The sequence below is a fragment of the Stegodyphus dumicola genome, chromosome 4 (genome assembly GCF_044657685.1).
Source record: "Stegodyphus dumicola isolate Sdum_Otavi_A_Nest chromosome 4, ASM4465768v1".
In the NCBI taxonomy this organism is placed as follows: Eukaryota; Metazoa; Arthropoda; class Arachnida; order Araneae; family Eresidae; genus Stegodyphus; species Stegodyphus dumicola.
The window spans coordinates 57,132,286-57,158,839 of NC_140771.1; the positions used below are offsets into that span (position 1 = coordinate 57,132,286).

The 26,554-nt window shown below is 30.7% G+C and overlaps 1 protein-coding gene across 2 annotated transcripts in view; it reads left to right on the forward strand.

Annotated features, from left to right (window-relative positions):
• Window positions 1-17,969, forward strand: part of LOC118194863 (DEP domain-containing protein 1A-like) — a 103,422-nt gene extending 85,453 nt beyond the window's left edge. The window contains exons 11-12 of one of the 2 annotated variants that reach the window (XM_035366075.2): window positions 3,603-3,776; window positions 14,895-17,969. In XM_035366075.2, the coding sequence (XP_035221966.1) occupies window positions 3,603-3,776; window positions 14,895-15,008 (288 nt within the window). In that variant the 3' untranslated portion in view covers window positions 15,009-17,969. The remainder of the gene's footprint in view (window positions 1-3,602; window positions 3,777-14,894) is intronic. The other variant, XM_085814933.1, reaches the window with a different exon arrangement.
• Window positions 17,970-26,554: the final 8,585 nt, after the last annotated feature.

Below are 26,554 nucleotides of genomic sequence, written 5' to 3' on the forward strand. Positions count from 1 at the left end.
TATTCTATTCATTTTTATGTACTATATCATACAAGTTCATATCAAGATATTTCAGAAGATAATCGTGATTATCATGACTATCATTGCTCAAATAGTTGTTTTCTGCCAGCAGTCATGAGAAGACTTTTGATGCTAACAGATTTTATATACTCTTATTCTAATAGACATAATTATCACAAACTTCATTCATTGTATAAGATTTAAATCCCAAACCACTGGTATAGCAGCTACCTCTGCTAATAACTATACTAGTCAAGTGACATTCATTATTACTATTTATAATATGATCCCAAAATTTTAAAGTAACTGTATTATAGGTCATTTAAGGTTCAGACTTGGTGCGTGAAGGTGCAGTTGCCCCTCGCTCCCTATTTTTTTTATTTCGCTGATTTTTTTTTTTTTTTTTTTTTTTCCGTTTTAGTCTATGTGTTATATGTTTGATCAGATAACCTGGCTCAGTAAAAGTAGGCGGGCAGTGTAACTCTGATTCAAAATCTGGTTATGACCACATGCAGTGCTGATAACGACCACATGTTTCTGAGACTCCTTTGCTGATGCTTTATTTTTCTTCTTTTTCCCCCTTTCTAGTAATTTTGTTCTCCTGATCAGGAGGGACCTTTAGCTGCCCTCAAAATCGATTGAGTGTTTTAATATATGTACATTAAATACAAGGTTGTTATTGCGATTTTGATTAACTGTATTATATTATTATAAAAGTGTCTCTTTTGTAGCAGTGATACACCATAATTCTTTTTTTGTTTATCAAATGCCAGCTGTAACTATGAATATGAGAACTCTATTCTTTCAGTCAGCTGTTATTAGAAATATTGTTGAAGAAAAAGTTAACTAATTATAATTGGAAGAGGGAATTTAAACTTTTCTATTACATGTTTGCAATTACTGATGATGAATAATGATTATATCTAGGAAAGGGAAAAACATATTTAAATATATGTTGCTGTAATTATTAATATCAAAGTCACCTGACAGTTGAAAATTAAAGATGAATATACAAATTCACCATGTTTTGCTAAAAGTATAATTATTATAAAATATGTTTTGGTATACTGAATTTATAATCCAACCATACTGAATGAGAATAATGACATGCCATACATGAAAACTTTAACACTTTCCATTCTTTTATATATAGCTGTATTTCTGAATACATATATTATGTTTATATATAAGTATAATGAGCCATATAACCAAACTTTCAGCCCTTGAAATTTCATAACAGTGATATCTTGTTGTAATAGAGTCTATCATAAAGACTGTAACTGTATATTAAATTTTCAAAATAATTTATAAAAACAAAGATATTTAGTTTGATGAAAATATGCCACAAATTACATTTCCTTGAAAGTTACCATTAGCTTTAAATTAATACATGTATTTAATATTTATAAAATTAATAATTATACAGCGGGTAATCTTTATATCTGTTGCTGGCTTTTTAATAATGAATATTAAAAACGTTATGTTTACCTTTGTATATCTTCGCTGTTATCTTGCTAACAGCTATTTTGTGTCCAGAATTAATGCTTCTTGATAGATCATCTAAAGCAGAGGTTCTCGACCAGTGGTACACAAAGAAGCAAAGTATTTTCAACTATTGAATTCAAAAATTTAAACCCCAAAATCCTGATTCAGTTTTTCTCTAACAATCGTAAATTTTTGCGATCTGAGCTTTTTTTTCAAGGCCAATAGCCACTTATAGACTATAGCAAAAGGCGAACAATCTGTCTGCATGGCAGTTTTCATGGTTCTTCCATGTTGTACGTCTCACAAATATTCTCTTAGCCATAGACATAACAAAATTTGTCATAAATGATGTTTCTAAAAGGAGTGATAGAAATGGCTCTTGTATTTAATAGGAAATAAAAAGAAGTTTCTGTAAAAAAAGATAATAGTATCTCATTATTTCTCTTAGAGTTTATTGATTTATTAACATGTCAGCACTTTATTTCACCATTTCCGGGCTCATAGTGCTCCATTTTCAATGAGAATCATTTTTTGCATCAATTTGCTGTCTCTAACAGTAGTTATTTTGTCTTTTTGTTGCTTTGTGTTTCTTACTTTTCTACGTAATTTGAGAATATCGTTGTCTGTTTTTGAAGAACTCGTAATATATTATGCATTTAAATATTTGTGAAAATTTAATAATACAAATCTGGATTTTCAAAATGGAAAAATGGCTAGGATTGACTAAGTGGAAAAGTGATGATTCAGAGGTGATGGATCCAGGACAATCAACTAGCACTAAGAATACTGAAAAGAAAAGAAAAGTTGTTTCTAGAAAATATAATGAAAGTTATTTATCATTTGGATTTACTTGGAATGGAGATGAAATGGACCCTCAACCTCAATGTGTTATTTTGGTTGAACTATATTATCCAAACAAAGAATTAAACCATCGAAAAAAAATTGTAATCTCCAGTGTGTGAGACTGTGTATTTGAAATTCTAAAGGTGTGCTGTTTTGCTATTTTTGAGTATTTATTGATATTGCTGTTGAATAAGATTTTATGTGTTTTAGTTGTGAAGAACATAGTCCAGAAGGGCTATTAACTTCATTTTGGCATTTTGCGTTGAAAACTTTAATTGTCGGTTTCGCTTTTCAACTCGTTGCCACCCAGTATTATCACCCTGTGTTATATTTAAAGAAATTAAATAATGAAGAATCTGCAGAAATGTAGGTATGTTTCTTGTATTGTGATCAAACAATGGTACCTAATTTTGCCATCAAATTTTGAATAACATAATCCTCCATCAAATATGGGTGTCTGGAAACCCTAATTTGGAATTTGTTTTATTATTGATTTCATATTTTGTAACACTTTAATGAATTTTTTATTAACAAATTCAACGATTTCAAAGTTAGCAATGGCAACACTGCATGGGGGGGAAAAGCATTTTTATCTCCAGCGCATGAGACTGTACTGGAAATTCTAAGATATGCTCTTTTAATATATATTAAATAATAAAAAATACTTTCTATGCAAAGAGTCAAAAAACTGCATGAGAGCACTAATAAGAGATGAATAATGTTTGAAATAAAAGTTCATATTTTATCATCTTAGAAATATTACTTGCTGGTATTTAGTAAAGCACTAGATATCAAGCAAATCATAACTGATATTAAGGCCAAAAGTGTGAATTCATGAAACAAAGCAACAAAAATATCAATTTTTTAAAACACTTAATTTTAGTTTGTAATTAAATTAAAATTCATTTCATAATTTAAGTATCTTAGGAAATATAATCAGTATAATCAATGTTTCCATTGTATTTACAATTTCATTATGAATGGATTTTGACAGTATTTTGAACACAGTTTTAGTGCATATGAATTTATTAACTTCTAATGATATAAATTGAATATTTAATTGCAGTTTATGAATATAGAGTATTTTGAATGTCATCTTTTCTTAAGCTGCATCTGTCACAAAGGAATCATTTTGTTGCTTAGCTGATATTAAATTATTCACATGGTGCATGGTGCTTTATTCTGGTGCATGCTCTGCATTATTATTACTTTGGTTATTGTTTCGGGGTTGCACTCTTTCATTCTCATTGCTCCTATATGTGCCTTTATTGCAGATTAAATGTTCTATGGATGATACCTGTTTTCTAACATATTGTGAACTGGTTTCAAAACAGCAGTATGAAGAACAAAAAGTAACTCTCTCTACTGAAGCTCTTAAAGACCTTCTAACAAGTATCATGAATGACAAAAATATTAGTGCTAAAGAAAGGAAAAAGAAACTTAGACAAGTCAGTATATTTATGAATTTTAAAATTTGATTTAATTCTTCTTCTTCTTTTTTTTGTATGTGTGTGTGTGTGTACAAGAAAATATTCCATAAATAACTATTTTAAAGCAATTTAATGCAGCATTCTGACATAAAAATAATATATATTTAAGTATATTTAGTAGGGTACTAATGATTTTAACCAGATTATTAAAATCAGTGATTTAAATTTACTGTTCTAAGTTCTTGAATAGTGTGTTTTCCTTTATATGGGAGACTTTAGTATTCCCTGTCAAAAAAGATATTAGTCATTCAAACATGATGTCATTTTAATCAAATGGTTAAAATTGATGATTTAAATCACTGGATTTTTTATAAATAAATCATTAATTAAAATCAAATATTCTTCCATTTTTTAAATGATGTGAAAAGTCTTAAAATTAAAGATTAAGATGATAATCTGTAATGCTTTTAAAGACATTTTAATTACTGAATATAAATACTTTTTTAAGTAAGGGAATTGTTTAAATTATTTTAGATAAACCATGTTAGTACAATTGAAGAGAGTATGTCACTTCCCATATCTGTCTAAGTAAATATATTGTAAATACATCATCTTCTAAAAAATCTAAAATAGATTGTCGCAATTTTTTTTTCTACGGATGCATCATTTCATAGTTCATCATTTCATCCTTATTTCATAAAATTAATGGACATATTGCATTCTGGATATAAACCCCATTTAAAAGTAATTTTAAATGGCAAATTATTAAATGAGTTATTGAGTGAGCATATTGAGTGTTTCTGTTGTTTTTCCCACGTATAACATGTATATAGCCTTGTTCACAGGAGCAGATTCAACCGGTAGCGAAAACTTGTTTTTCCAACTTGTCCCATTCACACGGCGACAAGCATTAACTGCTTCTCCGAAATGGAGGTAGAGCATTCCTTCTTCTCTGAAGCAGGGCAAATGGGGAGATTTTCCATACTGTACTGCGTGATTGCGCATTTCATTTAATGACTGCTCACTGGACTATCAGCGAAACAATCGTGTTGGTAGATATCTGAGGACGCGATATCATCCAAAAAAATTACATAGAACCGTACGAAATGCGGAAACTTGTAAACAAGTACGTACAATGCTATATGATGCTGGTATTCCAAAAATACCGTTCAAATAAAACTAAAGTCGCGCATATCGGCTTCAACTCTACTAGAGGACTTGATACCTTTTGAATGATTTTTTTTTGTTTAAGAACTTTCATCTAGTTTTATGAATGTTATTAAATGGTTTTGTAAGACAAAATAATTTTAAGCGGAGAAATTTTGGAAGAAAAGTTAAATTCTTCCAAATTGAAAGACAATTAAAATGTCATTCTTCTCTCACAATTTTCAATGATTTTCCCCCAGTTTTCTTATTCTATTTATTAGAAAGTTCTTAATAATTTAAGGATAAATTTTGAAATTAATAAATTAGTTTCTGAGAAAAAATAAAAACGCATTTTTAAAACAATAATGCAAAAACTTTGAAACAAATATAATCTCAATTACATTTCCACTTCAAATAATTTTTTTTTTTTCAGTATTTTGCAAAATCCATTATTATTTCTATAAAGTATATAATTTTAATTAAGCGGTAAAAATATTAAATAATTTAGGCCATATAAGGTTTACGACTTTAAATAAAAGAATTTATCGAAAAAATGCATTTTAAAGAATATAAGCTGTCTATATGGTCATTAAATCATTTCAAATTGCTTAAAAATTTTATTACTGAATTTCATTACATAGATATAAAATAAAACCCAGTGCTATTCAATTGATTAATATAAACGTAAATTACAAGCTTTTATTTAAAATCTTCATAAAACACATTCAAAACAATTTTAACAGATGAATTAATTATAATATATTCTCTAATACGTTTATAATCAATATTAAAACATTTAGAATTAATATTAATACTATTAATTTGTCATTTTATTCCTTTTTTCAAAAAGCAAAGTTTGAAATTTTAGCAGCCAGAAAACATTTTATTTAAAACCGCTCTGCATATGTGGTTTGTTTTCTTTTTTTTAATCATTTGGTCTCGTATATAAATTGCATTTTAAATTAATTTAGGTGTATTTTAATTAATTAAAGAGTTAAACTCCGATGGCGTTCTCTAGCAATAGTAAACAATGTCAAAAAAGATGCAAGTAAACGTTAGAAATCCGCCAAATCTGATTCGCGTTTGTGACATCATTCATTGCTCGCAGTGGCTTATGGGTTAAGGGGCTAAAGACGATGTGCATCTGAACCGGTCCTGAAGGCGAAACTGCTTCATATCCCTGTTTCTCCCTAATGTAAAAGGTGGCTGTACGAAAGAGCATTGCATGTGAACGGGGCTTAAGAGCCAGTTTCCCTTATAAAGTCCTCCACGAAATCATCCCTTCCCTTTAGGCAGATAGTTGTCGAGTGCTATGCCATAAATACATAAACCAAATCCATAAATAATATATATGAAGAACAAACAGAAAAATGTAGTAGTATTTTAATTAATCAAACATTATGTATGATGCTAGATGGTTGGTTTAACATCCACAATCACCCAATAATCAGCAGTAATATGCGGTTGTATAATAGACTGCATGTATGTTTGTACAATCTTGTACATTTAGTTGAAACTGTTTATACCGCATTAACACCATATATAAGAGAAAATTTATTTATGATTATTGTTGATGTCATGAAAAACGTTGAAAAATTTAAATGAAACTCATTGTGCAACAAGCTATGTGAAAAACTGGTCAATTTTTATGCAGTTTGCTGAGCTGCTTATTTTTTTCTTATCTGCACAGTGGGTAATATATCACAAATTAGTGTTCAGAATAGAGCTAAAGATACTTTGTTTTACACACTATTGCAGTCAATTATATTTATTTCTAAGTTGATGGTTTAAATACATATATGCATATTGAAAAAAAGCAGGAAGGAAGACATTCTTAAAGTGTTTGCCAATGCCTTTACTTCTAAGAAGCAGAAGTTCTATTGAAGGGTAAAGAAATTCTGACCATTCTCTTAATTAAAGCTATAAATTCATTAACTATTAAATTGCAATTTTGAAAATAATAAGCTAGTTGATTTACCTTATGAAGTTAAAACTTTTTGAGAAAGAGTGATGAATGAAAATACAAAATTAGGCTGACTGACTTCACTGAAAGAATATTTGTGTGTTCATTGTATATGCATCTTAATAAGTATTCTCATATATTGCATATATTGTGCCTACAAAATTACTTACTAGCAGTCTTGATTGTAAACATATACTTCTAGTTACAAAAATGGGTGTATGGCGTCTGCAGAGCCACTCAATGCTTGAAAATATGAATGAGTCAGAATTCTTTAATTTAAAGCACAAGAACTCTTTTGCCCTAGAGTTGGAGGATTTTACTTACATGAAATGGACTCAATCCTCGAGGCCAAGCGGCCTGTCATGCCATGCTTCTGATTCAACCCATACATGCCACCACAAGCAAGCCTCCGCTAAAAACCAAAGCATCAAACAACTGCAAGTAATAAATAATGACAGCCCCACAGTTACCACAGTGGTCCCCCTTTCACATGTGACAAAAATACACACCTCCTTCCCCCACCCATCTAGAGAAAAATTGATGAACTTTGCACTTGTTCCCTTAGCTCCTCGTTCTACAATGGGTCCAACTGGCCATGCCTAACAAGTGCCCAGAAATGCAATGATTAATCACATCAACTCAGGGCACAAAACATGGCAACAAGTCATCACTTCTCATTAGCATAGATATGCTAGAGGAGGGCGTATGGTGTCCTCAGAACCACTGAACGTTGTCAAATTTGAAAGAATCAGAATTCTTGAATCTAGTACACAAGAGCTCTTTTGCTGTAGTGGTAGAGGATTCCACTCGTATGAAAAGGATTGAAGTCTTAACCGCGAGGCCAAGCGGCCTCTCACAGCATTTATGATTCAACCCATAGATATTGCCGCAAGCAGGTGTCCACTAAAACATCAAAGCATTGAACAACTGCAAGCCGTAACTCACCTCAGCCTGAGGCTACCACAGCTACGTAACAGGTACTTATTAACCACCTTGGCATAATTTGTCATTTTTTACTGGTGAAAAGATAAAAGCTACTTATTAGGTGCAAGTTGGTGATTTTCAGAAAAGATTCACAGACTATTAATATTTATATAGTTTGCAGTCATTGTCAGCATATGAAAAGAAAACGTATTTTCTTCTTCTTCTTCAATAGCTCGACAGCTCTGGGTGGGCCCTGGCCATCTCCATAAGTCTTCTCCAGGCATCTCTACTTTTGGCAACTGTTTTCGAGTTTTTAACCTTTAAAATATTAAGATCTTTTTAAACACAATCAATCTGTCTTAGCAGGGGTCTGTCCTGAGGTATATTTCCCTTGGGCTTTGCCAGAAAGATTTTCTTGCGGCAATTCTTCATTTATTCTATCCAGATGGCAGCTCATTTAAGTCTCTGTAATTTGACGAATTTTACAATATCAGGTTATTTGTAAACTTTATAGAGTTCTAAATTAGATCTTCTTTTCCATGATCCATTCACTTGGATTCCACCAAAAATGCAACTTAAGATCTTCTGCTGAAAAATTCCCAGAGCTCATACATAAAGTCAATGCCCAAGTCTCTGATGCATAAGTGAAAGCAAATCTTATAAAACTTTTCTAAAGAAGCAATTTAGTTCTTAATTTAAGAAAGCTGGAATTTAAATAACTCTTCAGGACATAAAACAATTTATTTCCAGCAATGATTCTTTTATGTATTTCTGGGGCCAACACATTTTTATTATTTATCTCTGTTCCAAAATAAGTAAAACTGTTAACTTTTCAAATTTATAATTGCCTATTTCTAAGTGAGTCAGACTTTAAGCAAGGTAAATATTTAATTTTATTTTCGTTTACAAATAAATTAATTCTTTTAGCACTTTATTCCAATGCTATAAATGGCTGTTCGAGAGCAGGTACAGTGCGGGCAAGAATTCTAATGTCATCAGCAAAAGCCAGTATTTGAACTGAGTAAATATATTTCCTATAATATTGATCTTTGAGTCATTAATAGTGTTTTTGAGTGCTATATTAAACAGGATGCATGTAAATGCATTCCTATGGCACTTCATTTTTTACCTCAAGCTGTTCTATATAATCACCCTATATGTGTACTTGAATTATGGTTTCTCTGAGAGTCAAGGCTACAAGTGCAATAAGTTTTTCTAGAATTTTCAATTTATGCATAGCTTTTATGAGAAGTTCTCTGTCATATGGTGTTCTAAAATCGATGAAAAGATTGTGCATCTCGATTCCAAATTCTCTACTTTTTTCAAGAATCTGTTTTGAATTGAAAATTTGCTCAGTTGTAGATCTTCCTTTCCTAAATCCAGACTGATAGTTGCCTATCAAGTTATCATCAAACAGCAAAAGTCTGTCCCCCCAAAAAACTAATTAGTAGACAGAATTTTATAGGATGTGCAAAGAAGACTGATTCCTCTATAATTACTACAGTCTAGCACATCACCTTTTTTGTGTATCATGTAATGGTACTAAATTTCCATTCCGTTGGGAGTGTCTCACTTTCCCAAATATGTTGAATTAATTCCTTTATAAGCTATACACAGCTAGGTCCCACAACTTTTTAAATTGAAACTTCTTTGTTCATAATTAATTTCATGAAAGAAAGCTCTGCTTTCTCCTACTCCCCTAAGATGTTCAACATCCTTTAAGAGATTTTCATGAAAATTCGTCTTCTGAATATGGTGGATCTTTTTTTCCTTTTTTCTGGCAAATATGTATTCATCAACGGCTATTCTAGTATGTTTTCTTTGTATCTTGTGCTTATATGCCTTATTTTTAAGTTTGGTAGCAACTCTGCATTCGAGGCCATAATAGCCAATTTTAGTGAATTCTATTTCTCATTAATACTTTCCATTTTGTCCAATTTTATGTTTCGTTTCCAATTCATTCTAGTATCTTTATTTAATGTATGTATCTTTCGACAGCTAACAGTTATATTCTTCTAATTTCACCTTCTAATTTCACCCCTTGATTTTTACGGGCATTAGAAATTCTTGCTCTAATTTTTTTCATTACTAAGTAGTGGTCTGAATCAAAATTTGCTCCATGATATGATCTGACATCCAGTATATCTGATGCATGTCTAAGATTGATTAAGACACGATCAATTTGAAAGTTGTCACAATATGGAGATCTTCATGTCATTTTGTGTATACGTTTGTGTGGAAAACAAGCACTGCCCACCATCATATCATGTTCTGCAGCAAAAAATATGAACCTCTGTCCATTAATTTTTGAGTCGCAATGTAGGCTGTGCCCACCAGTGGTGGGTCTGAACGTGTTTTCTTTCCCAATCTTGGCATTTGCATCACCCAACACTATTTTTTTTATCATGTTTGGGACTGGAAGAATACAATGCAATGCATGGATTTTTTCGTAAAAAGTACCTTTCTCTTCCTCATCTTTATGATATGTTGGAGCATGTATATTTATTATGCTGTAGTTGAAGAATTTGCCTCTCAATCTGATCTTGCACAGCCTAGGCGATTTGCCCTCAAAATCAGTGATAAGATGTCTAATCCTCTTGTGAACAATGAAGCCTGTTCCAAACATGTGTTTCTTAGGATCGCAACTGTAAAATATAGTGTGGTTTCTGCTATATTGGATTCCCTGTCCAATCAATCTCATTTCTTGAAGGGCTATCAAATCAAACTGTCCATGATTTCCATTAAAAAGGATAGACCCTTGCTTCTGTAAAGCGAGCGTAAATTCCATGTACTCAATCTCAAATCCTTAAAATCCTTTACAAGTTGCCTTTTTATTGACAGTCCAGAAAATTCTTCCTTTGATTTCATAACAAAAGCTTTTTTTGCAAGGTGAGGTAGTTAACATCATGCCCAACTCTCAACTTGGAGGACCAGACCTCCAAATTTATAAACCCGCTGGATGCAGGGGTGCCCAGCTATACCCCTGGACAGTGGGTGCCCATTTTATCGCCTTTTATGACATGCATGAGCTACATTGGGACTATTCTTTCACACCTGGTCACCACATGGGTTAAACATATTTTAACAATGTAAAATACAAATTTTAATTATTAAATAAAGATTACATGAAACATTAAAAAAATAAATAAATAACACACTTAACATTCTTCACCAAATTTTCTACATTTTTTCCCAATTGCACAGCAATCTGTTTTCAGTTAAAAAATCATACAAGAACTGCAGAGACCACACTAACTTTGACAACACTGGCTATCAACCAACCACATCTTCTTGTTATCTTTAGAGATTTCACTGTAGAATTCTGTATTCCTGTTGAAATTTTATTGCAGTTTCTTCCATTGCTAGTAAATTTCCCAAGCACACATTTAAATTAAGGTAAAATTATCATATGTATTTTTAGAAACCATTGGAACTTGAAATACAAAGAGAGGGCATTTGAAAATGGTGATATTGCTTGATTGAAGAATTATAATGAGCATGATTATGCACATGGCTGCCAGAACTTGGCATATTCTGAAAATCTGACAACTCTGGTTGTGATAACAAGTTGTCATTGCTGCAGTTTTTGTGATGTTTATGTTGTTCTCTGATGTTTTGTCGAATGAAAACTTATTGCTGTGTAGTTGGGAAGAACACTACAAAAAAATTATGAAATTACCCCCAAAAATTACGAGAGAAGAATAATGCTAACCATATCGTGCCAAGGTGGTTGCATTACTACTTAAGTACCCAAAAATATTTTAAACAATGCAAATACTTATGTTTTGACATTTTTAAGTGCAATGAAATAAATTTTGTAAAAATTATGAAATCTCATTTTTTTAATGCATTCTTCCAATCCCTATATTTATATTTAAAAAAATTTTGTATATGTTATATATATATATATATAAATAAAGAAAAATATTAAAAAAAAATTGACTCCCATACAATAAAAAAATGACTCCGATATTTAATTTGATGTCCTTTTCAGTTTGCATTAAAGGGTCAGTTATTAAATATACTAGCTTTACCTGTGGCTTCTCTCACATGGAGTTGAAACTTATGTCCTTAAATAAGTTTCAACTCCATGTGAATTTTAAAAATACACACCGCGTAAAATTTCAACAAAATTCCCGCATAAAATACTCTTCTTCAATACCTATAGGCTGCAGATATTTTTAATTTTGTACCAAAGGGTTATTTTTAAAAATAAAGAACGTTTGAGCGCCTTAAAATGATAAAACGATAGAACACAGTAAAATGTAAAAAATATAAAATGTAAATGCAATTTTTCAAGCAACAATAACAGAAATATTTAACACGAATGAATAGATCTTTAAAAAAATATGAAACAAAACATTAAATATATCACAAAAGTCGAAATGTTGATAATAGTTTCGAGAAGTTAATTAGAAGTCAAGTTATTAATTTTTAAATGATTTTCCATGTGTAAATCCGTGAACTTCAACCTTTTTGCCAACCCAGTGGTTGACCGGATAGCAGCTAACCCCCCCCCCCTCCGTTGCTTTCGAATCACAGCCTGTCAACAAGAGTTAACATTAGCAAGCGGAGTATTGTTTCATCTGTGATTAAGCTGGAAATAATTAAGCAACAAAAACAGTTACACCACCATTGTTCCTATCATTCAGAGTGTGACAGAAGTTTCTAAATTTCGAGAAATTTGGATAATTAGATCAAAAGTTATAATTTTTATTACCAATTTTTTGGACTCACATGGGAAGACCTAAGAAAAAATCCCTAATGCCGCTATTAAGTCTCATTCAAATTAGAGTTTTCAGAGTTTTTAATTAATATCTCAGCTGATTAAAGTTGTATGAAGATGAGAATGGTATCGATGGGTTCCGACGAATTTTTGGAATCAGGGGATATGGGTCTCGAAATTCAATCAACTGCCATTCCATAGATATTTTAAAAAAATTAAATTGGCACGTAGCCAAATCCCTTTAATAGGGAAAAACCCAACAAAATAAGTGAAAAATGTAGGGGAAAAGTAGTTTATAATTAATATCTCGGCTAAGTCGTATGAAGACATTTTATAGCCTATAACCTTTTCTAATATATCAAAAATATTTCTTGAAAATTTCATGATGATTGGTTAAGTAATTAAGGCAGGAAAGCATAACAAAGACACAAACTCGCATTCTCATTTGTAATATTAGTAAGGATATTAGAATAATTCAAGGCTGATTTTACCTCTTAAATGTTATTCAATGATATTCTTTTGAATTTATTAGTGTCTTTATTTATAATTTTGTTATATTTTGTATGCCAAAACAATTTTAATGCTAGTAATTTGTAAGTTTTCAAAGTCTAAAAGTATGTTATCAGTGTTACATGAGTATTATCAAAGTTATATGTTGTCAATGTTACATGAGTAAGTAATTGGGTTTATTACTTTAGAACTGTAATCTGGTAATCATAAAAAATTAAAATTACAAGTAGTTTCCCTTTTTAATTAACGGAAATAATATTACCAGATCACCATGTGCCATTGCTGAATCCTGCCAATATTTTCTAGAATATGAATTCTATGAGATTTTGTTAGTAAGATTTCCATTTTTTAAAAAAAAATTATATTGATCAATACTTTTCAAAATAATTTGCATAGAATTGGTCGTCACTTAATCTATTAACATAAAAAACCTTTTCTAAACAATATTTTATTTTTAGTTATATATAAATTCAAACATTTAACTTTTCATTTTGTGTATAGTCCCTCTACATGATCACCAATTTAATTATCAAATTATTAGTTAATTATTGTTGTACAGAAGCTAAACATTTTTATTTTATATTTTATAAGGAGTATAAAATTTTTTTAGATATAAGTATAGGGACTGGAATAGAGTGGTTCTCAATGTATTTTGCCCCATGCATCCCTTTTACCATTGTTAGAAGACCATTTCACCCTTTTTTCCAAAACTCGAAAAACACACATGGACATTTATTTAGATCTAGATTATTTTTAATGTGTTTTATGAACGAAACAACAAAAAATATAGAAAATGTTGATAAATACCAAAACTTGGATAAAAGTAGCTTTTGATATAGATATAATAACTTGCTGAACAAGTATTAATTTAGAAGTCAAGCAACAAGAATCAGCTTTTGATGTTTATAAACTATAATTAAGTACTGAACAGCTAAATAAAAGGCTGACTGCATTCCTCTCCTGAGACTATGAAATTCCCCTTTCCAGAAAAAATTTCTTTTCTAGTTGAGAACCTCTGTTATAAAATTCTAGATTTTGTAATTTTTTACTAACTGATATTCTAAAATTTAAAAATGCCAAAACATGAATATATTTGCATCATTTGCATATTCGCTGCCATCTATATGAATACTCATAATTGGCCAACTTAGTGTATTTGCCAATTTGAGATAACTCATTACTGATTGCCGTACCTAAATCATCAAGTGTGAGTATTGCCCTAGCTTAATACTCAAAATGCAAATGCAGTAACTAAATGTTGACTAATGCAAAATCTCTCTCTCTTTTTCTTTGGTTTTTGTTTTGTTTATTTATTAACTTCAGAAATATATTAAATGGACTGTTCAAATTCTTATTCAATGACTTGTGTAAAATTAATGGTAAATATATGTTGCTGATGAAATAATCTTGCATAATGCACAGAATGAGTACTGTTTATCTTCTGAATCTCATAAATGGCATGGGGAAAAAAAATATTATTTTATATGTTAACTACAAGTAAATTTGTGTGAATTTATTTCCCACGAGTATGCTCATTGTGCTATAAGTAATCTGTTATAGCCATATTTAAACAATAAAGCAGCAGAAAAGAATTTAAAAGCATAAAAAGATAGATAGGATCTTGGCATGTGTGAATGGATGCATCCTATTAGCTTTGGCAGCAAAAGTGTCGAAACATTTTTGTAATTGGAAGTATATGTCTCCGACAAACAGTTGTGAAAATTCAGCCCGGGTAAGGATTTTTGTGGACACAGTGTACAGATTTTATATAGTTTTTTTTTTTTAATTTATCAATTTATAAATATTTTAAACATTCAAAGAATGCTTTAATCCATAATCAGTTCAGTAATTCTAATTTTCATTTTAGTTTAAAGAAAATCATCCGGAGGTGTATTACCTGCAGTTTCCTGAAAAACTGGATGAACATTCATCAAAATTGAAGAAATCTTTTTTAAACAGACTAGTGAATTTACGAATATAGCAGGTCTAAAAAAATAATAAAAGAAACGAAATACTGCAAATAATGTTAAAACTATAATATAATAATCAATCTCAAGTAACAGGTTTTGGATATGAGAAAATTTCATAATTTATTTGCTGATATTCTTATGCTGAGTATTTAATCAGCACATATTACTGATATGTGATGGAGACAAACAAAATTTAATATTTCTTGCATTAAGTATGTACTTAATGTTAGTTTACCATTTTGATAGGTTTGTTACTGTAATTTCAATAATATATTTTTACATCATTAATAATATGTTTTATTGTGCAGATTCATAATTTTTTGCTATATCATGGTTTTGTGCCATAGATATTTTTAATTGTGTTGTCAGTCATTGCAGAAACTATATTTACTTTTTATATATGTAAAGAGATTTTAATTTTATAACTATATATTTTTAAAAAATTTATTTTGCTTTTTATAAAGCTAGAATTTTTTAAATATAAGAAATATAAAAAAGTAAAATATTTAGTTTCATAATAGTAATAAATGCATTAAAAGATTATTTAATATAGAAAAGTGAGTTTTGAAAGTTTTGCATTAATATTTATAGGATTATTTTATTCTAATAATAATAAGTAGGATAAAGTGAATTTGCATTTGAAAATACACATTATCAGTTTATTCTGCATTTCAAAGCTGTTAGTTTACATGCAGATATGAAATCAAAATGATTTAAATTGAAATAAGATTAAGTGAATTGACTGTAATTAAATGCCTGGTAGAAAATATAATTTTTTTAATTGTTGCTTTAAATTTGTGAAAGAATAGTTTAATAGCATGATTATGATCACCCTTATGATTTTTTTATCACTTGAAATATGTAGTTGCCATAAAATGCCAAAATATTGTCAGTTCTGTGCCATATTTTTTTTTTTTTTTTTTTTTTTTTTTAAGCAAGAGGGAATATTATTTGTATTCCACAAGAAAATAGGGAAAATGTGTTTTTTTTTCCCTTTAGCAATAAAAACATAAAATATTTTCTTGTTAAGTGTGAAAAGCTGCCAAATGTTTTTATCCTAAAGTGAGACTTTTGTCAGTTGCATTCATTTGCAAATTGCCATAGCTATATATCCCATACTAGTACATTATACATATATGTGCATTTCTGAGCACTATTTAGGTCTTTATTTTGATTTTTAATCAGATATCCATTTGATACATTTAATTCATAAGTTTTATAAACATTTGCATTCTACAACTACTAAATAATATTTCTGACATCTTTTATTGATAACTCAACTACAGAAAAATCATCTGCTGTTGACAAATTTGTTGCATTTTTTTTAAAGTGACTTTAACATTTACTTATTTCCCCCTTATATCTATAATTTAATATTTGATCTTTTTGTATCATTTCCTCAGATTCTTATGAGAACTGAAAGAATATCTGAAATTAAAAGTACAGTCAAAAGTCATTAATTCGGACACCCATAATTCGGAATGATCTATAATACGGACCTCAAAGCTAAAAACTTTCTGCGCATGCGCCGCGTTGACACATGCGCATAGGCGTTTACGCGTTCGCGTAAGACCTTTTACGACTGCGCATATGAGTGTGCGCAAGTGCAGAATATGTTTTTGCGTGCGCGTTTTATGTATAACGAACGGTAGAAGCTAAAATTATCTAATTATCTATTTCAGTTAATGTTGATGATTACGTTGTTCCTTAATTTTCGAATTGGATCCGGCTTATTATTTTTTGCAGACTGTAAGAGCAATACTATAAAAGTAAACTTGAACTTTCGATTATGTCAAATACAATTTTCGATGCTGGCCATATTTATCAAAATCCAAACGATCTACAAAACGAAACTATGTTTCGATGTCCATCAAAGAAAAAGTGGAATTGCTGCAAAAAATGGATAAAGACATGAAGAAGGTGACAGAGAGGTTAGTGAAAATGAAAAAATTTTGATTGACAAGTTAGTCGGTATTCTCGGCACAGCAATTACAGGACTTGAACAGCGGAACTTCGTAACTGAACAAGAAATTATGTCTGTTTATAGAATTAAAGAGAAAGTATTATCACATAAAACGAAGCAACTTAAACAACTTACATTGAAAGAAATGTTTAATAAAGTAAACAAATAAATATTAAGCTTTTTTTTTTTTTTTTTTTTTTTTTTTTTTTTTTTTTTGTAAATTTTGATACCCTTTAGATCATAATTGTTCTTTATTTCATAAATTATGGTTTCATATTTTTAATTTTAGAATTTCTGCATGCCATCTTACGAGATTTAAACTGATGATCTATAATCCGGAATCGCCGAAGTCCCGACGAGTCCGGATTAACGACTTTTGACTGTATTTGGCGATTGCCAAATAAGAGGGTAAAACTTTAATATCCAATAATATTTAAATGATGCATTACATATATTTAAGCATCAAGATATGTATATTTTAGCTATTGAATTGATATATTTATATCTGAATTGATTGTTTGACCAATTGATTTTTTTTTTTGTTACAGTGGTAAAAGTTTTTTTTTTTTGGGGGGTGTTATCCATTGTACTAAAAGAATATGAAACAGTAAACCTTTCACTTAATAATACTTTCTGTTAAAATCTGTATATTAATACAGTTATTTTATATATGAAAATACATAATTAGAGTAAAAATACTGTATTTAAATGCAGCTGCTTTTTTTTTTTTTTTTTTCCCCAATCACATGAAAATAAGGTTTTGTTACAGTGTTATAGGCTGAGCAGTATTTTGAAAAGTGCAAAAAATAATTCAAAATACTTGGTTAATGATAATTTCTGTGGAAAAAAAAAAAGTGTTTTTTCAACATTTGAATGCTATTTACGGATCGATTTTGACAATGCTAAGAGAAAATTTATAGTTGTAGAATTGATTGCAAAGTATTTTTTGTGCTTAAAGTAAGTTATAATAAATTCCTGTTGTTGAAAATTAAATACTTTTAACCATTTATGTGTTGTATTACTCTTCCTTAATTTAAGTTGGAAAAACTACATAAGCAAAATAATACTAATGATTGTAACTTCTATTTTTTGTTTCTCCATGAATGGCAATGTTGTTTTATGCATATTTAACTTTGTATCTGACTTTGCATATTTAACTTTAATTTTAACTATGAGCAAATTATCAATATATTTTGCATGTTTTCACGTATGGATAGTAAAACACTTTCTGCTATTGCAGCTGATCTGAAAACAACAATTTTTTCCCTTGTTCATTTTTTATGAGCAAATTATCAAAATATTTGGCATGTTTTCATGTATGGATAGCAAAGCACTTTCTGCTTTGCATCTCATGTGAAAACAAGAATTTTCCCTTGTTCATTTTTTTATCAATATGAAGAGTATCAGCTAAATATTTTTAAAAAATAAATAATGTTATAAGAATATAAATAAAAGCTGAACCTTATTTAAAAGAGGTTAGTATAATATAGAATAAAACTGAAATCTCTATATCTGAAAACATAAGAAATTTAAACTAGATGTATAGTTAATGCCTGATAGAATGTTAACTTAAATAGTTAAAATAAAACTGGCTGGGAATGCACACTTAAGTTTTAAAATGTTAAAATGAAATCATTTTGATCATGTAGTTTTCCTTCATTAAAAAGGTAAATTAGAATCTGCTTTCAATAAAAGTTACAATCTTTGTTTCTCTCTCTTTCTTTTTTGATAATAGTGAGATAAACTAAAATCTTATTCTCTGACTCTCTTTCTTGAAAGATGTTGTATATATTAAGAATATAAAAGTTTAGAACAAAGATAAAATTAGTATTTTATAAATAAAAATTAAGACTTTTTTCACTCTTGCATTTGTAACTACTGAAGTAATTTTTAACATTTGTTTTCAAAGTACAAACTTTCAAATTTGAATTTTTTTTATGTGCTTTGTGTATGGAAACTACTTGATTTTTATTATTTGCTATCACAAACTACTGTAATCTTTAAGATCTATTTTATGTTCCTACATTTTTTTTTTAAATGTATTGCTTCAAAGTATCTTCTAAATATAGATCATGTCTGCTTCTTATATTTCTTGAAATTTATTGCTATATAATTTGATCTAAAAGTATATATTCATTTATAATTGTATAAGAACAAAGTATGCATTATATTGTATTAGTTGAATATAATTCACTTTTTGAATGCGGTAAACTATGCTAATGCTGTCCTGCCCTGTCAAGCATGCCATCTATTCAAAATGTACGAACTGTAATTAATTGTTGAAATTTTGCTTAAATTTATTTACAGCTGGTAGATAATATTTATCGTAAATATTCAAAATACCAAATTTTGGTATCAGAATTCCATTTAATAAATGGTGAATAAATTGTAATAATCACAGTACTTCATATTTATGATTAACTATGATGAAATCTAGCTATTTCTAACTCTTTTGTGCAGTTTTCCTAGAATTTGTTTACATGATAGCACTAAAGTATAAGATTTTTTTTAATGAAATACCTAGTTATTTCATAAAATAATGGATGACATAAGTTAAAGCATAAAATATACTTGTACTACATGTTAAACTAATTATTATGTAGAATAATGGAATGCACCTCTTAACTCTTTATGTCCCAAATTACTTTATTTTTTAAAAAACAAGTTTGAAACTCTTTTTTAAAAAATTTATGCATGCGAAACATTTCATATTAAATTTACAAAAATGTTAGAGTTTTAAGATTTTTAAAAAAATTTAAAATTGGGTCTTAAAGTTATTTAAGTCCCATTGGTACATAATTCTAACCATATAATGTGGTGCTAGTAAGGAACAGGTTGAATACAAAGGAAAACTTTTAATTTTTATTTCACTTATTCATTTCAATTAGAAGATTTTTGATATATAACATCTACGAACTGACCCAGTCCCGTAGGCGGTCGGTAACTGTACTTCTAGTTTTTGACTGAGCACTTCTTTGACTTTTGAGAGTGACATTTTGGGTTATGCGGTAAGCATGTCCTTTTTTAGGGTAGTTAATACAGATGATGAAGTCAGCGATTGTACGGATTCTGGACTCGCGACTTTCTCGCTGCCATCTACTTCAAAATATGAAGAATTTTTGAAGGGCCCCAGACTCATAAAAAACGTGAAAGCAAAAAAGGATAACGCTGTTTCAGAGAAGGAATATGCGAATGAGGAAGGAACCCAAGGGGGGAAAATACAGAAATTAATGCAGAATTATGGAGAGGAAAAAATACAGCTGCTTTTACAGGAATTCGGAACTGAACACTCGATGCACCACAGGGAATTCGAAAAACAATTAAGGGCTGCTAAATGTTCGGAAGAAGTGGGCAATTTCGCGATGGATTATGCAAAGAAAACCTCCAAGCTAAACAGCAAGAGACAGAGAACAGACCAAAACGCCACTCTCCCTGGTAAGGATGGTAATTGGATTTTCCCCAAGAAGACTAAAAAAATTCAAGAAAAACCAGTACCTATGGAGATACCGCAAGAGAACCGAGTCTAGTTACTCAGAAAAATAGCAGAGGAAAGCCCCGTAGGAGAAGCTAACAATGTGAACCCACCTCCACCGATTGTATTTTCGCAAGACGAAATTGATTAGATGAAGTTGGGCGAAATGTTAACGATACACTGTGCAGAAGCCCACAAATCACAGATGAGAGGAAAATTGATTTTTGTCTATACGAAGAACCTGACTGACTATAGCTTGATGAACGAACTCCTTTTAGAAAAAAAGGTACCCTTCCATTCCTACCAATTTGAATTCGAGAAACCGATCCGTGTTATCATGAAGAACCTCCCCGCAACTATTCAAGAAAATGCCATAGTTCAAGACCTGAAGTTCTGGAATTACCCTATTGAAAAAGTTAAACAGTTTTACAAAAGCCACGAAGGACGAAAAATCAAGCTTCCCATCTACCTCCTGGAACTCAAAAGAACACCCAAAGGAAATAAGATCCACCAGCTCAATAAAATGTTCAGCTTTAACGTCGTTATAGAAAAATTCAACCCCAAGAAAAGACCAGTACAAGGCTACCACTGCCAGCAGTTCGGACACTCTCAATACTGTTGCAGTAATCCGGTGAGATGTGTGAAGTGTGGGAAACAGCACAGAAGTAACGAATGCAACATGAAGCCAGAGGATAAGCCGAAGTGCATATTTTGAGGAGTCTGCCACGTGAGCAGCTACAGGGGCTGCAGCGAGTATATGAAAATGTTTGAAAGGAAAAGTAGTCCTCCCCAGCTGAAAGCACCTGAATTTTCTGAAGAAAACTTTCCCAGTTCAAAGACAGCCCAAACCCCAGTGAAGAAAAAACCCCTACAAGCCACATACAGCGAGAAATTGCAAGGAAAAATCACCCCCCCTCCCCAGCCGAAAGACCTCAACGATGCTCTTAATTGGATCCAAGACCAAAAAAATCAACTCGTTCCTAACTGCCATCATATCCTGTATTGGAAAGTTCAGAGTGGTAAAAAATTCAGCTGAAAAACTACAAACAGGATTTCAAGCAGCAATGTTACTCTTAAAATTTGCAGAATCAGAAGACTAGAATAGATTTAGAAAAGCGCTCCAGGACTAACCAATAGAAAAACAGGAAATCTTCACGAATATGTTACGGACCTAATCTCTCAATTTCTTAGGCAGTTTACCTTCTTCTCCGGAGATGGTATACGAATGGCTCTCACCATCGCAACATCTCGTGAGAATACCTTATTTTTGGAATTCTCTGCCAACATCAATCATGTGATGCTAGGAACGTCATGCTATTTTGCCGTGAGTTACATTAAGGATGAGGCTTTTAGCTTAGGCGCCTGTATACATGTGCTCCGCACCTCAGCCTTCAATTAGAGGCATATTATTCCTTAAAACAGAATAATCCTTTTTTTATCCAAAAATGCCATTCACTATAGAAATCATAAAAACATTTATCTCCCCCCCCCCGAAAAAAATTACAGAGAGAGTATTAAGAATGTGGGATTGATTCAATTGGTTGTGATGAACATAGTTAACAATGCCTTTGGATTTAACAAAAAGTGTGCTCCATTATTTTGTCTTCTAATATTGTCAGATACTGAAAACTCTATACTTCTGCGTTTTGATGCATATGGTATATCAGAAGGTCTTGGGAACAGTAGATGCCATTGTAATGAGTCCTTGTGTCACTCTTCTTTTGGACTTAAGCAATGGCAGTTTCTCTACCAATTTGCTGTGCACCATATACGAATGACAAAAACGAAAGAGGCAGTGCCACTTCCCCCTCCCTCCTATTTCTACTGTACAAAGATTTAAATATACCATTTTTTCCATCACCAGCCATTGGCCTATTGTAGTTCCTCACTACTAGAAAGGCTACAACATCGAGTTCGGATCCATCCTTTTGGGTTCTTTGAATAGTATGTCTTGGTTCCATGGTAATTTGTCAGAAAGAATATAGAACGATTATTTCTTCATCTAAAATAGGAAATCCCTCAGTCTGTAATACAGAAGTCAAAATCTTCTCTTTTCAAGGTTTAATCTTGGGCCAGAATTGAAAAGCCTTTATGACTGCTTCTTACTATGCCACACGCAGTTATTTCAACAGATTATAGATACACTGTGGGAAAAAAAGGGGGGACATCTTCCATTCTACTGAGTCGATTGACAAAACTTGCGTTTTTCATGTCTTGAAAGCGCGACTTAGGATATATATTAGATTTATATATAGCATTGTTCTAACATAGGTAGGTATTTTGACACTTTTTCTGAAATAACATACCAATTTCTTTGCATATTTCAATTCTATGACTCAAATTATGCCTGGATATTAAATTTTGTAAAATTTGGTGTGAAATTTACGAAGAAATTCAAAAATTTATCTTGCCGCAATTTTTTCAGTTGAGCCAAGAATAATTCACTTGGCAAACTTCTTAATATATGGCATCCAATTTGCCTTTTCTTTCCATTATGCCAGAGCGGAAAAAAGGCACTTCATTCCTACCTTTTTACATGCGTGAAAAAAAATCACATCGTTCTTATTTTCAATTAAGTTTAGCAAAGTGTCTAAACCACATTTTATCTTTTATTGCGTTCAACACATATGCCAAATTTCAAAACGCGCCCATATATAAATTCATGTTTATCTTCGGAAATTTTGAATAAAAAAACTGTAATTTTTTGCAGGTATGCTTAGAAATACATCTACTTTAAGATGATGGTAAAGATTTTAGAGATTATAATTCAAAATTTTTTGAAAAATTTATAAAAATTATTCAAAAATACAAATTTAAAAAATAAATCATAAAAAATGGATGAATTTTATATGGAATGAACCTGAATTTCAAAATATGAAAGGAAGAATCAAATAAGTTTAATTAAGAAAAAGAGATTAATAAATATATACCCGACTCAATTAATATTGAGGAGCTAATTTTTTAAAAACTATTTGTGATACTTTTACAAAACTTGGTAGTTTGGCGTAACTTGAGTCGTAGAACTGAAATATGGAAAAAAATGGCATGTTATTTCAGAAAAAGTCGGAATTTATGTCAAAATAGCTATATTGGAATGCTATATATAAACCTAATACATATCCTAAGTGGCGCTTTCGACACATGAAAAATGCAAGTTGAATTTCGTAAATCAACCCAGTAGAATGGGAGATATAGAAGTTTCCCCCCTTTTTTTTGCAGTGTACTTACAATGTTCACTTGGCTAAAAAAAGCGATGGGGAAAAAAGTGAAAAATTAAATTTCTAAATTAAATGGAAAAATATAATGATTAAAAGTAAAAATTAAGCTTGACTCTGGGTAAGAAAAACTATACGAAATAAAAGAGAATCGATAAGCCTAAAATATACAATACTTATAAATGCAAGGCGTCAGAGTCTCAGGAGGACTATACAGTCTCTTAAAAAAATAAAGGTTTGACTTTCAGAACTTAATGATTACATGAGTGAAATAATTAATATAAAATAACACACTGAACAAGTATTAATTTAGAAGTCAAACAACAAAAGTCAGTGTTATATTTGCAAATTTTCACAGGACTAGTTTCGATAGCTTTACCAAACTATCATCCTCAGCTGCCAAAGCGCAAATGAACTAGATAAGATAAAAATCACTGAATAGGAGTTAAGCTACTGGCGCCATCTATTGATGACACGAGAACTAAAACATAATTTCCTTAAAGGTCGAAGGCAAAGATTGATTGGAATTAAGTTAAGTAGAACAGAATGATTTTTTTTAATGTGAAATGATCTAGAAAATTAATTCACCAATGGAAAATGTTTTTTAAATAATTTTGACTGCAGAAAAATTGAAAGTGTGGTTTTCGGATCAACAATGCTGGGCAACAGAGGACTTCTGCGTTTCCTTTTTTCTAACATATGCCTCATATTCCTTAACGCAGAATTTTAAGGCTGTCTTAAGAGGCTATCACTTCTAGGGACGCGCTCGGCTATGCGGGAGAACTCCTAGAAACGAGATTCTAGTAGCACTGCTTTAAGTGGGAGGCTTCCGAGAGATGTTTCGTCTAGCTAGGAGGAACATGTCCCGGCTACGAGCGACATTTTAAAACTTTTCCGAAAATGTTCCGGCTGGAGACGTATTCCTCGAACATTCAACCAGACGAAAGTTCTGCTTCTGAAGGATCACGAATAACTTTCAATATGGCGATGGCTCTCACTGTGAAGTCATGCACGGTGGAAATAGAGGCCGATTTAATTATTGCTGTTTTGTTGTAATATAATAGTCATTTTAAAAATATTTATATATTCATTAAATATATAATCATGGAAATTTCAGAGTTGACAGTATTTTACGATGTTCTTGCAGTTCGGATTTGTTTACAAATTGTTCGTCGCCAAATTTTTCGTATTTCGTGCTGATCGTTTATTATCATTAATAGAATTTTATTTCTTAAGTTTTAAGTTGAATAATTTTTTTAAATCCATTTGTATATGTGCAGCTTTTCTCCTAATTACTTATCTTTTAAATTGTTAATTGCATAATAAATGACACATTTTAAACAGGATAAAAGATGCATAAAAAAAGCATAGCTTATGTAATAATGAGAATACTCATTAAATTTGTCTATTATTTTCATGTTATTAATGAAATACTTTTTGAATTATAAATACATATAGGAACTATACTTTTATTGTAAATGCTACATAATGAAACATTGGAAATTTATGGATTTATTATTATGCATGATGAAAAACATTTGTATATACATTCATTAATATAAATCTTATTCATTACATTAATACTAATAAATATATATTAACAACTTCTAAACCATCGTATCTCTCTATCTGTATGTAAATATAAGACTTATTAGATGTGTATATATATGTATGTATGAATACAAAAATGAACATTGCCAAAAAGTTTATTTGAAATTACTTTTAATTCATATAATGATCATGTAATTGGCACCAACTGTAGTCATCAGTTTTTGCAAATTATTATGGATATTTAATAATCAGTTGAAAAATAATTGATGAGCATTTGAATACTAAAGAGTGTACACATTTTGTTATTGGGTTAATTCATAATTATGATTTACGTAATATAAACATGACTAATAAATAATAAGAAATGTAACAGCTGTGCATTTATAACATTTGATTACTTAACAGTGCACAACTGATTATCACCTTCATGTCTGTTTACATAATGAATTGTACTTTCCAACTAAGTGCACGGGCCTACTAGTGACCGAAGCGTCATTGAACACTGGTAGTTCTGTCTCAGGTTAGAATGCTGCGAACGGGCTGGCTACATGGGCGTTTTCTTGGTTTTTCCCATTTGTAACTGATATACGAGCCAGTTTTAAAAAATCCTCTACGAAGGGATCCCTCTTGTTAGGCAGATATCCCTCGAGGCTATGCCGTAATCACATAAAACAAACTAATGATGTACACCACCTAATTTCTAGAGTTGGTATAATTAATGTGTTTTAGGTATATTAGAGTGTTCTTTGGGACAGTAAACAACTCTCACATGTTTGATTGCTCATGTATTCATATGCTTTATTTGATCTTCATTTTGCTAAATAGTATCTGCTGGCTGTGAGGATGTAAATATCAGCCAGATAGATTTTTGTCATAGGTCTTTTTTTTTTTTTTTTTTTTTGTCTGTTTGTTTGTGTGAATGGACAGAACAGTAATTATGAGCCATAAAGTTAGTCAAGAAAATGCTTTCACCAGGTCACAAATTTTTCAGTGAGCCATCAAATTTTCATTGGAATGTAGACAACAGAAAATACACATAAGTAATGTCTGATGAATAGGCTTATTCAGCACACATTTTAAACTATTAGTGTATACAGAATTTGGCTATTACTGATATAATTGATTGCTATAACCAGAAGTGTGTTTATCTGTTACTTGAAGAGCCAGAGTGGAGATCAAAGTGATTAAATTGATAGCAATCACCTTTCTATTATTATTTCATTACTAACAATAAAATTTAAAACAAAAAGAGTGCGAGCGATACAAAACAACACGAAGAAGCAAACGTCACTTTCGCCAATCTGAGCGAAAACTGATTCTTGTTTGGCTTTCAGCCTGTTTACCAAGTGAAGATGG